Source organism: Danio rerio, chromosome 20, assembly GCF_052040795.2.
Source record: "Danio rerio strain M-AB ecotype USA chromosome 20, GRCz13ab, whole genome shotgun sequence".
NCBI classification, from domain to species: Eukaryota; Metazoa; Chordata; class Actinopteri; order Cypriniformes; family Danionidae; genus Danio; species Danio rerio.
Genome location: NC_141040.1, coordinates 31324117 through 31337565, shown reverse-complemented (window position 1 = coordinate 31337565; position 13449 = coordinate 31324117). Strand labels below are relative to the sequence as shown.

The following is a 13449-nucleotide window of genomic DNA, read 5'->3' as shown; positions in this document are numbered from 1 at the left end:
GTCCAATGACACTGCTAAACTACAACAAACCAATGTTGTTCAATATTGTGACATCTTGAAAAATGTATTGATTTTAATATAAGTGACGACTTATTGATAATTCCAAGTTGGTGAATGTATCAGTGTGTGTGGAGCACATTGAATTCGGCACCTGCATATCAACTTTAGATAAAATGATGTACCCATCACTGGTACTTTATAGCTAGCCATCCAAATACCAACAAGAACAGAACTTTTCTCACTTTTTACACTTCCTTCCACAACAAGTCTTGTCCATGCACTCTAAACAGTCCGACGTGCACAGCTCTCACCAGGGATTCTATGCTAAAAGCACCTGCTGACTGCCTTGAGCTCAGACATGTGCATACGCTCAAGCGCATACCAGAGTTTGTGTGTGTGGTCATGTGATGTGCGTTTTCAGTGGTATAGTATGGACGGAGGGCTATTCAAAAATGCTAGTTGAAATGCCTGTGTGGACGTGGATATTTTTCATTCTAAAACGCTGTTTTAAAACTAAAATGTATTAATGTAAACAGGCCAAAGAAACTTGGGCAATCTCCATAGCGTTGCATTGTAAACAATGGTTTCAACTGCTTTGTTGATTCAGCGTGAGGTTTACTACAACCAGCTTTAGTAAAAAATGTGAATGTAACTGTCAGGGGATTATGGAAGTAGGCACATTCAGAAACATGAATGTTTCTTTCTAGAGAGAATATGATTACCAAAACATGACAAGGGAGGCGTGTCTGAAACTCTTGATATCCTCAGTCCACGTGAAGGAATGCACAACCTCTGGATATGAGGAAATGCACTACCCAGCCAACAGAATCACACTTTCATTGACTAATAAAAGTGAGGTGATTTAGCTTCCTTTTCAGATCCTATCACTTCTACACCTCCTTTCACAAGCATTGTTTCAAACAATAACAACCAAGTGCTGCTGTATACAAACATGGAAACAAGACAATATATTAACCTTCATAAATAATAATGTCACTGCATAATAAATGTTAGCAATTGCAAAGAAACAACTGTCAAATCTAAAAAACTAAGTTATTGACAGTGTTCAACCTTCAGCTGTGAGCCAGAGGCTACAGAGGTAGTGTATATCATTTCTGCACTAGTGTTCTTACAAACAAAGCAACTATTTGCATCCTTTGCCAACATCACTTACCCTCACTGAGCTTTTTCACAAAGATTATTCTTATAGATGCAATATTTTAACTTAATAAATTGGCTTAATGGTGAAAAGCTAAAACTATTGTTAAAAACTTTCAGATTTTGTGTTAATAAGAAACTCTGCAAGTTCAGTGTCGTAATTGAAACGCAAACATTTCTTCAAATTTCTTTATCTTGTAAAAGCACCTTCAGAGATAATCTTTGTTTTTCTAAGTTATTTATCTCCATGCATCTTGGCAAGACATTAAATTTTTACTTTTACTTCTGTCAAGGAATCTTATGGTGTATCCGAATCACCTACTATATAGTATGTGGAAAACAGTATGCAAGCAGAGAAGTATGGCTAGATTCATAGCATTTGAAAAACAGACAAACAAGATGGCTGCGTCCGAAACTGCATACTACTCAGTAGGTACTGCATTTGAATTTAAACATACTTCTCGGCCGTTAGATAAGTACGTTCTATACCAGGGGTCACCAATCTTGGTCCTGGAGGGCCGGTGTCCCTGCAGGGTTTAGCTCCAACTTGCCTCAACACACCTGCCTGGATGTTTCAGGTATACCTAGTAAGACCTTGATTAGCTTGTTCAGGTGTGTTCGATTAGGGTTGGAGCTAAAATCTGCAAGACATCGGCCCTTTAGGAACAAGTTTGGTGACCAATGTTCTATACAGTATAAATGTGAGCAGTATGAAAGGAATTCGGACGTACTGCCATTTTGTCATGATCACGTGACCTACCCCCGTGAGTTGCGTCACTTCACACCCATTCATGAATTCTCTTGCGGGGTATCATGGGATAGTGCAGCATGCATGGGATGCGCACTTCAGAATCTCGCCAGAAGTAGTAGGTCATCCGGGTACATCTCGCATACTGATTTTCAAATTCTATGAATTTAGTCATACTACTCACATACTGTTTTTTGCGTACTATATAGTATCGAAGCATGTGATTTCAGACGCAGCCGATGTCCTTGCTGCAGTCGGTAACATGATGACGTACTGGATGAGGTTTTTTCTCAAGTTTATTCTCACTGCAGTCTGCAAACAGCTCATGGACGTGCATGTGCAAGCTTTTGTAGGACATTGAAACACCCATGCTACTGTGTCGCTTGGGTTTAGGGTTAGGATAGGTCAATAACTGTCAGTGTTGGGTTTAGTGTTGGGGTAGATGTTAATAACACTCAATGTAACGGATAATTCAATAATTACTATAAATAATGCTTATTTGTAGCAACAAAGCTTGCACATGCACGTCCATGAGCTGTTCACAGACTGCAGTGAGAATACACTTGAGAAAAACCTAAATGGCCTATTACTTCTGGTGAGATATTGAACTGTGCATCCAATGGACACCATACTTTCTCTGAGAGAATTTATGAATGAGAGTTAAGAGACCCAACTGATACTGGTAGGTCATGTGAGAATGATAAATGCTGGATGTAGTATGCATGAATTCTATTCATACTACACGTATTCATACTATGTAGAACAGTGGTGTCAAACTGCACTGCAACTGCAAACTGTCAGCTCTGCACAGTTTAGTTCTAACCCTGCTTCAAGACACTTACCTGTAGGTTTCAAACAAGCCTGAAGGACTCAATTAGTTTGATCAGGTGTGTTTATTTAGGGTTGGAACTAAACTGTGCAGAGCGGCAGCCCTCCAGGAACTGTGCTTGACACCTGTGATGTAGAATATACTTCTCTAGCTGTCGTGAAGTAAAATTCAGATTGAAATCTAGTACCTACTCAGGTAGTTTACGATTTCAGAAATTCAGATGCAGCTTTAATTTCTTTTAACATGATGTAATACATCCCAAGCTACACAACATCTGGCCCCACCCATATCCTACAGTAGTCACGCCCCAAACTCTTACTACTGGTCAAGCTGAAAAGTAATTGACAGATTTCACCTTTAAAATGATCTTTACAGGTTCAAAAATGTCTAGAGATTTAATTTAAAAGCTTTGTTAAAATTTAGTTTGAGCTGATTTTATTGTGAAAGGCTAAGGTTAGACACAACCTTCTTTTTATGCACTGCTGGGACAGCTAATATCATCAGAGCGCTCATCACCAATGATAGGCATGACTGCTTACGTTCATCTCAGCAGTTCTGCTCTTGAATACAGCCACTCCAAGTGTGTCATCGTTTACGATTAATGGGACCATAAAATCCTGCTGAGCTGGTCGCTCCTCTGGTCATTGAAATGTGTTTTTACCTGCAGTACATCTCACGATCGTCTACAATAATCATTGAGGACAGTCAAGACGCTCGTGGCCATCTCATATTTTCGAAAATTGTCTAAGAACACTTTAGATACAAGAGGAAGACCAGTCAAAATATTCTGTAGACTTCAACAAAGTCAGTAATCCTCAATGACAGTGATGTGTCCCAAAGGTGTCTGTGACGAATTCTGACTTGCAATGCATCAGAATGAATCTATTTTATATAAATTGTAATTTTCAGATGTTTGTGTGTGGTACGTGTTTGCATGCATGCATTTAACATATATTAAAAAGTAATAAGGATCTTCCATAATTCGAAGGAACACTTCGTCCAAAAATTACAATTATTTAATCATACACTGCCTGTCATGTTGTTCCACAGCTGTTTCTTTCTTCTTTGGGACACAAAAGAGATGTCAGGCAGAATGACAGTGTCTGTCGCCTTTCATTTTCGAGACATCTTTTTTCCATATTTTGACAGTGAGAGAAGACTTAGACTGCTTATATGCCAAACATCACCTTTTATGTTCCCATGTAGGAAAAAAAGGTCAAACTGGGTGCAATAAAATAGGCAGAGTGAAGAATGATTGAACTTGTTGAGTAACCCATCTTTTCGAACTCATCTAAATGCTTTATTCTGAATGCAATGGGTATGGTTACAGTAGTTTTTTCTCTTTTAATTACTGCAAAGATTAAAACGATTATTTCTACACCACTGTCACTGTGTTCATGATGAAACAGGCCCTGAGATGAATTGATTTAATGGTATAGTTGAATGCACAAACCTTCAGAGTTCCTGGCTCGGCCAGCTCGCGCGCCTGCCTGTTCAGTTGGTTCGCAATGATTTGACATCGCTGACACAGGCTTTCCCTCCCGTGCTTGTTCTCAGAATAACTTAACTCTGTTACGGACGCTGAACCGGCACCCTCCGGGTTTGGCCGGCTGCCGCATTGCACTTCCTCTGCCGAATGAAGCCTTTTCCTAGGATTGAGTGCCGGACTCTGCACTGATTCACTGCTTTCTGAAACCTCAATGACCTTATGTGAGAGAAGAGCAGAACAGAACAGTCCACAATGAGGGATTAATGAAAAGTGGTTGCTGGGAAAAATAAAACATGATTATGATGAACAATATAGACTTTACTTTAAAAGCCCCTTTCACACATACAGACCTTTCCGGAAAATTACCGGCAATTTTCCGGAAAGGTTGTATGTGTGAACAGGTCCTTTTTGAAAATACCGGTAAATTCGTTCTGGCTATTTTCCGGAAAGAGAAGTTGTAACATTACCGGCAATTTGCCGGAATGCTGCGCTGTGTGAACGCAGAAGGAAGATTTCCGGAATAAGCTCGTGCACGTCTAGAACGTGCTGACGTAAGACTTCTGCTTTAGCCAATCACAACAGTCAGACGCATTTACGTCCGCGCGGTTTGTGAGAATAAAAGCCTTTGAATATTTTTCCAGACACATTTAGCTGCTAGAAGTTAGTCAGATCACGTTTATATGTTCTTCTTAATGCCAACTGTGCAAATAATCATCGATAAGATGCTTATGATAAGCCGTTGTTTGTTTACCTTCAAGCTTTGCGTGTGCCCATGAAACAGCCTGTGAGCGCCTGCACACGCACATATTATGAACATCTCGACATGCGAAAGTGATCCTGCGAAAGTTGTTCACAATATTGATCATCCACAGAGTTTGTAATTTAGTCAAATGTTTACAAATACAAGCGCAGCCGTTTAAAGCTCATTTGTGGTGAATGATGTCAGAATTTACCGGCATTTTGGAATGGATGTGTGAATGCTCTTTTCCGGAAAATTTCCGTAACGTCCTCGCCTGTGTGAACAGCGCTTTTTTCAATATACCGGTAAAGTCGTTCCGGAAATTTTCCGGATATTTACCGGTATCACTGTGTGAAAGGGGCTAAAGACTCATACTTGGCAAGGTAATAAACATAAAAGGCCAGTTCAAAGACGATAACTATAACAATTAAGAAAATGTGCTAAAATTTGTTCTAAATATAAAGCAAAGGAAAAGAAGTTCACACTATAACAATACTGATGACACTGATAAACAATCATTTAACAGCCAATCAGAATGCAATAAAACTTTATTATAAAGCTTTTAAAGTGCCACACTACATTATAACTTCTGGACTTTATTGTTAAATTATTGTGAATTCATTATAATAAATTATTTTCATTTATTATCTTTAGTTATGGGCAGCGCGGTGGTGCAGTGGGTAGCACTGTCGCCTCACAACAGCAAGGTCGCTGGTTCGAGCCTCGGCTGGGTCAGTTGGCATTTCTGTGTGGAGTTTGCATGTTCTCCCTGTGTCTGCATGGGTGTCCTCCAGTTGCTTCAGTTTCCCCCACAAGTCTAAATACAAATGCTATAAATGGATTTTTTAAACTAAATTGTCTGTAGTGTATGTGTGTGAATGGGAGTGTATAGGTGTTTCCCAGAGATGGGTTACAGCTGGAAGGGCATGAGCTGCGTAAAACATATGCTGGATAAGTTGGCGGTTCATTCCCATGGCAACCCCTGATTAATAAAGGGACTAAGCCGAAAAGAAAATGAATGAAAAAAATTAAAATTTAGTTCTAAAACTAGATTAGGTATAAAATCATATATCTGCAGTCCACACCACATCATTAACAGCAACAGCACTAAGAAACAGTAGCATTTATATCACTTTCGATATGGATTTGAATATGAGCCAATCAGAATCCATCCTCCTTTAAAGAGCTTGGGAATTTAAAGCAGCAGAGTAGGAAAGTCCAGCAACAATTAATCAAGAACAATATCATCAGCTGGTGTGTAAAGTTGGTCCCAACTTGAGCTTTCTTTATGTAGCCATGCTGTAGTTATCATTAATAATAACTATTTGGTTGTCAACAGATATTGAGAATGATTTATAAACATATGTGTTGTTATGCAGTTATGGTCCTTGTGGGAATGAAACTTACACTCTTAAAAGTATGATTCAAAACGTATTTTTATAGTGTGAAGATTACACTAATCATCTAATAAATGTTTAATACCACAAAAAACCTGTTAGGCAATGAAAAGGTTCTATGTATGCTTCTTTTTTAACAGTTAATGCCAATTATTTTTAGGGATAAGACTCAAATATGATATTCACAAAACCAACAATAACAAAAAACCCTTAAATGAGTTATATGGATTACCAGTCTTACCAATTACCAAGTTTCTCTCAGCTGAACTAACTGGGAAATGCAAACATGAGACCAGTCTCACATTTTCTTAACATGCATGACATTAGGTCCAATCAATCAATCAATAAACATGACATAGTTATTTGAAGCATAAACAAATAAGCTGTTAAATTACATCATGCCATATCTCACCGTGAACCTCCTGAAATCTGCTCTACGTCCTCCACCTTGAACCCAATAATGAGAGCGCATGTTTCTGGCTTTAAATGTCCCCGCGTGTTAGACACAGTCTGTGCTCCGACTCACTGAGAGATCTGTAAATTATCCTTTTCATTTCATGGATGTTCTGTTCATAAATCTTACAAATATAAGGGTCTAAATTTTTGTTTTTCTAGTCTTTCGAGATGTCGCGCTTCTCATGTTAACTATAAATGAATTTAAATCGGGTCTCAAAGTTAGAGTGGCATTGAGTCAGTGAGGGGCGTAGCAGAATCTCAGCTCAGCCCACAGCCACAGCACGCTCCTCACTTCACACTCAAGGCGCGCATCGCTGTATTATGAGGGGGGTAGCGTGGTATAGGCTGCACATATACTAAACGCATGCGATATTTGTCCTAGTTCATTTTATCAGCTTCTTATCATATAATGCAATTAATGTTATAACTGAGGGAAACACTTCAGAAAAACTCAAAAAGTCTTATTACAGATTTTCCTAACTAAAACTGAGGAAAGGAGACGTGCAAGATGCATCATGACTCGCATCACATTCATATATATAAAGCTACTCACGAGGTTTATTCTTACAAGTTTATTTACAGTTTATACAATTAAAGTAGGCTATATTACAGGAATAGTTCACCACTTGTTACAAATCGGTTACACCAACGTTCTTGTTAAACACAAAAGAAGATATTTCGAAGAATGTTGGAAATCTGTAACCATATCGTAATAGTTTTTCCTATATGTAAAGGGTTGCCAGTTTTCAGCCTTCTTCCAAATATTAAATTTTTTGTTCAACAACATAAACTTAAGGGTGAGTAAATAGTGAGTATTTTTTTAATTACACAAACTACCTTTAAGGTTATTATTGTACGCTAATTTATTTTTATGTTCTACATATATTACAACTCTTTATTTAACTAAATTAATAAGATTTCTTCACTTTTTTTTACAATTTATTGCGTTTGTAGAAGTCAGACATACGCCAATGAGGTGCTTAGAGAAAGAGCAGCTCATCATCACGCTGTCGATTCTGTAGTGCAGTCAGTCATTTACTATTACTTTAGCGCCACCACCTGGATAAAACCTGCAATTGGACGATTATAAAGTTTATTTATCGGCGGGGTTTGTACTAATATTTTAGTAACATCACAAAAATGCGTCAGCTGATCCAGGAATGATTAAACTATGCATTTCAGACAGTACTTTGATTAATCTAGGTTTCGTTGTGGTCGACATCACACTTTACAGCTATTAGATGAGATGAATAGCCTACAACAATTTTGTTTATTTTTTTCAAAGGAGCTGTTCATGGTGCTGCAATATTTTATCCATTTATATTTTTTCTTGTAAAAAACAAGATAAACTTACTAAGTTTAAGTTTGACATTTGCATATAAAGTCAACAAAACATGCAACATGACAACAAGCTAGGGTATATCACCTGCTGCTTTCTCCTCAAATAATGACTGGTTAATCCAAATATAATATCCGTATCCAAAAGCAGAGCGTCAAGTTCCACCGGTGTTTCCCTCTGCTCTATATCTTGTGGTAAATCATGATGTAAAGCCATGGGACACCTCTTGTCATCTGAGTCTTACAGCCAATTTAAAATGATCAAAACACGCCGAGAGATCATCAAACCATGTGTCAGGTGTTAAGAAGAAACCCAGAGGCATGCGATTCCTAAATGTCATTCCTGTCCTTCGGTAGCTTTGGCATATGTTTAACCATCTCCATCCTTTGCTCATCGCAGACGCGCGTGCACACCTGGTCGCACATGAAACTAAAGCTCCAACATGTGGATCGATTCAAAGCTGCTCTGATGTCTCCGCCTCCTTCCCTCTTTCTCTCCTTCCTTAAATGAGTTGTAAGAATTAACGTTACTGTCACAACTCACGAGAAACATATCCCACAACTACACCTGTTACCATTATTTAATCCGCAATGCAATAGCCTAGCAGCTGTTTTTCTCTCTCTCTCTCTCTCTCTCATTTGGCTTTTTCCACGCCTGTAAAACGCTTGCTTTAGTCTGAAACATCGATCAAAGCCGTTATTATGTACAGCAGTACCTAATTTTAACAAGCTAAACATTTAAACGGACCAAAGTTCATCACGTGCAGGTAAAATTGCATCTCATTGGCCAGGGAGCACTTGTTTATTTTTAACGAATCAAGTGTAAAAGCATCCGAAAAGGACACAGCAATGGTCTCTTGTTTTACTGTATGCAAAATATATTAATAATGTATGTATAAATATATTTATAAATGTATTCAATATTTATATTAATGAATATATTTTCATTCATTGGTAGATTAACACATTTTGTAATAATTTACTATTTGTGTAAACAATTTCTGGGTTCTCTAGTCCTTTATGCCATCCCAACAAACACATTTACGTTGTAGCGATGTCTGCACAACGTTGTATTTTTTCAAAGGCAACGTTGCCGCTTACGTGCTCGCTACATTGTCACAACGTAGAAATGTAAGACGTGAGAAGGCTGTAGCAACGTTGTCGTGCGACATTCAGCAACCGCGAGGCGGCGTTCTTACTACTTGTATTAATATTTTTTGTGGCAGTTTATCAATACTGCCTAGAATACAGGATAAGCAGCAATTCTTTTCCAGTATTGCTTAATATGAAATATTGTTCATTTATTTTTCCTATTTAATTTAACAACTGCATGTGTAAACTTTAAAGTGTTTAAAATAACACACAAATGAATATAATCAAACTTTTTATTATATATTTCACAACATTTAATACATACAGTACACATCTAATTTTAAGCAAACAGTATAAAGTTTATATATATATATATATATATATATATATATATATATATATATATATATATATATATATATATATATATATATATAATTAAACTAAAGGGTAAACAAACAAGAAAAGTAAACAAGAAATCATTAAAATGTAAATATACATATAAATAAATATATAAATTAAAATTCAGACACTGGGCAGTGAAGCTCTGGACTGGAGAATACAGCAGACCGGGGAGCGCAGCTGAAGACCAGTCGTAGTTGTTGGTATGGAGAAAGCAGTCAGAGGAAGAAACAAATCCAACAGATAATCCAGCTTCAGAGATCCAGAGTAGACAAATGTCAAAATAGGCAGTGAACAAGAGAGGACAGATGGAAACGACTATGACTAGCAAGTTATTGAAGTTTCAGACATTTATTGTAATTTCATTATATAAAATCTCCAGTGAGTAATTATGTAGCCTACTTTATTTTAATGCTTTAATAATATATCATATACCAAAATTACATACAATTCAATAAATTTAGAGATACAGGGAAAACAGGTTTGAGTTAACAGAAGTCAGAGTTAGTCTCCCAATACTTACTTAAATTATGAGAAGAGAAAGAAGAGGTCCTGTAGTTGTGGCGTTGCTCACTGTAAATGGAATGTTAAAATTAGTGTCATTGCAATAACAGCTGTACAAAATAATAAAGTAATTTTTCATAAGCATGATCTATTTTCCACATTATGAACATGCTGTTTTAGGTAACAATACTACATTTATTATGATAGTAAATAGAGTAGTATACTTCTTACCTCATTCAATTATTCTTTCCATAGATCAGGAATTACAGCAACACTGATCTGAGGTGAATTCAACAGCTGAAAAAATTCTGAAAGACAAGTTACATAAGTAATTTGAAAACAACAGTGAGTGGTTAAACAATAGAGTTTTATGCAACTTACACATACTTAAAATCCAGAAATTATCAATAGAAGATTACCTCCATGTGAAAATAGCCTGTTGAGCAAAGAAACGAGTGGGTTTTAAATAAAACATCAAAAGATAAATCAAAATAGAAATTTAGACTAGCAGACCTTTTTATTAATATCTATATTAATCAGGCATATGAACATCAACTTATATACTTTAACTTATAGGGATAGCTCACCCAAAACTGACAATTCTGCCATTTAGCCTCATCCTTTATTTGATCCAAACTTATTTAGCTTTTTTTCTGCTAAACAATAAAAAAGATGTATTAAATAAAGCTGGAAAACTGTAACTATTTAATTAGTGTTTTCTTACTATGAAAGCAAATGCTTACAGTCTTTAGTGTTCAATAGAATAAAGAAACTTAAAGGTTTGGAATCACTTAGGCTATTATTTACAGGGCAAATAATTTGTGAGTACATATCATTTTTGAGTGAACTGTTCCTTTAACGGGACGCAAACTGCACAGAGATGTTTTGTATTTAAAAGTTATTTTGTGTGTTTTGTAAAAAGTGGGTCGGCTCGTGTGATAAAGTATCATACTGACTGATCACTATGGATATGGAAAAAACTGAACTTCAAAAACATTATTTTCCATTTGACTAAAGACTAAGCGTAGGTAAATAATCAGGAAATGTTTTATCGAAAGATTTAACATAATGATTTTAATGTTGTTGCCGTCCGTGAACGGAATGCTGAAATGTTACTCGCTCGTAATAACTTCATTACGGCTTTTGTGTGTGTGTAATGTTGGAACAGATTGTTGTCGAAATCGTAGGTTTGTTTGAATATTCACGATTTACGTATCTTATTTAGCAAGAAGAAATAAAACAATACTCACGTCTCCTCGGTCGTTGATGAATGAGACGACGGCTTGTTGAAATTTAAACTGATTCAGCTGTGACCAGTAAATGTTGTACAGTGGTTGTCCACGCCACATAAGCACAACCTAAAGTATGCGGCCCTCGTGATGTTTAAATGGCAACCTTATGACATCGTTGTGACAACGTTTAGCAACAACGTAGAATCCTCAACCTTTTTGCAAGGTTGGTACAACGTTGTAGGAAGGTCGCTACGTTGAGGCAACGTTGTGTGTTTGTTGGGATTGCCTCCGTGAGAAAAATGGTTAAACGTACGCCTATAGGCCCACGTTTGACTATGGTAAAAATACATGGTAGGAGATTAGTGGGGGCGACCTTTTTAATCCATATTGAAATGATTTGTATCATGTCCAGTGGTCCCTGGAGTCACAAAGACATGCCCTGCATCCTAAACGCAGCGTCCCATGGGAACTGCTCAGCTGTTTTTATACCCGTGTAATCTGCTCATGTTTCCGGTAATGGAGGAATCATCTTCACCTCCGATGACATTGATGACAACAAACCTGAGTAAACCATAGTGAATGCCGCACCGAAGGGGATATAAGCTACTGTATAGTTAGAAAAGTTTGAAATGTATACAGTAAAATTTAATAAATTAGCCTATAGTTTAGACCAGTGTTTCTCAACCACCTATAGACTCACCAACACTGCATAATTTGATGTCTCATTTGTCTGTCACACCCGTTACAGGTCTTTCAGTCTCTGCTAATGAGCTGATGATCTGAATCAGGTGTGTTTGGTTAAGGAGACATACAAAAAGTGCAGAGCTGGTGGGCCTCCAGTAATGTGGTTGAGAAATGATTAGTATAAGCTGTCGATATCTTACTTAACGTAGTCAAACCAGCATAAATATATTTTTAAATGGTGCAGATAAAATTCCTTTGAAATTAAACTGTTCAAAAGGCTTCTGGAACATTCTGCTGCTGACTGATACGCAAGTGCATCGTCACTTTAATGGGCGGGACTTAGAGAAGAAAAAGAAGCAGGTGTGGAGAGCAGACAAAGAACCGATCTAAAATCGCTACAAAGTGAAAGTTATCTGCTTATCTGCTCACGTTTGCATGCAGATTAACATCACTGATGATGTACATAGTTGTGCGTGCACAGAAAGTAAGTGTATTTGGTTCAATTGATGTAAATGTCTTGTTATTTTAGATCGCGGGTGAAATGCGCAATAGCGCCATAATGCAATAGCGCCTAATGGCCGGTTTTGGAGTTGTAACTCAGTTGATGATTAAGTTTACTTTCATGTGCAGTATACCTAATGCACGCAATGTTAACACTTTACATGTACAAACGTAATCATTTCGTCGAGTTATTTACCACTTATACTTGTTGATTTATTATTTAATTGGAAAATGGGCCTCAGCCACGTTTAGTGATCTATTGGTGCCCTCTTGTGGACAGTCACGGAATTACCGCTCTAATTATTTCCATTCATATGGTGTGCAGTTACTGCAATTTGTATTTATATTTTATAATTAGGGGCCAAGCACCATAGGTCAGTGGCGTAGCGGACGGCCCGCAGGGCACACACCGCGTGATGGGGGGCCCCGCGTGATGGGGGGCCCCGCGTGATGGGGGGCCCCGCGTGATGGGGGGCCCCGCGTCATCGCGATTTTCAATAATTGAAAATCCAGCAACCGCAATAATCAAACTCTTGGGAACAACTGTGGTCGGAAGTTCACAGGTCTGTGTTCTCTGAACACCTCTCAAGCGGTGGACTACTTCATTCTGATTGCTTGCCGCCGAACCGCGTCATATCATAGCTCAAAACTGATTTGATTTGATCTCTCCTTGACGTTTACACACTGGAGAAGACGCGCCGCGCTGTTTCTCGCCGCCGGTTCTCATTGAAAATGAATAACTTCTGGCTACTTTGACGCTGTCGGTTTGTGAAGGCTTCCCCGCTATGTCGCTCCACCCCGCCTGCCTTCCCCGCTCCTTAATTTGTGATCACTTCCCCGCGTTGACCCCTCCAACTACCCCCCCCCCCCTCATCAGGGG

General features: G+C 37.9%; 1 protein-coding gene and 1 long non-coding RNA gene across 10 annotated transcripts in view; both read right to left on the bottom strand.

Moving 5' to 3' along the window:
* kif26aa (kinesin family member 26Aa) overlaps positions 1-8586 on the bottom strand; it is a 159201-nt gene extending 150615 nt beyond the window's left edge. Inside the window, exons 1-2 of one of the 2 annotated variants that reach the window (XM_087298277.1) lie at positions 8243-8586; positions 4189-4440 (exon numbers count right to left, since the gene is read on the bottom strand). In XM_087298277.1, the coding sequence (XP_087154403.1) occupies positions 4189-4440; positions 8243-8371 (381 nt within the window). In that variant the 5' untranslated portion in view covers positions 8372-8586. Of the gene's footprint in view, positions 1-4188; positions 4441-6772; positions 7020-8242 lie in introns of those variants that run through there. The other variant, XM_087298278.1, reaches the window with a different exon arrangement.
* A 939-nt stretch (positions 8587-9525) lies between these two features.
* LOC147839352 (uncharacterized) lies at positions 9526-11668 on the bottom strand. 8 transcript variants are annotated; one of them, XR_015518467.1, is made up of 6 exons: positions 11403-11668; positions 10740-10808; positions 10534-10588; positions 10384-10460; positions 10172-10221; positions 9526-9900 (listed from the first exon to the last, which is right to left on the bottom strand). It is a non-coding gene; the product is annotated as an uncharacterized LOC147839352 (long non-coding RNA). The 8 variants fall into 8 exon arrangements; XR_015518466.1 differs by having other exon boundaries at positions 10540-10588; XR_015518469.1 differs by having other exon boundaries at positions 10572-10588.
* Between the last annotated feature and the right edge of the window lie 1781 nt (positions 11669-13449).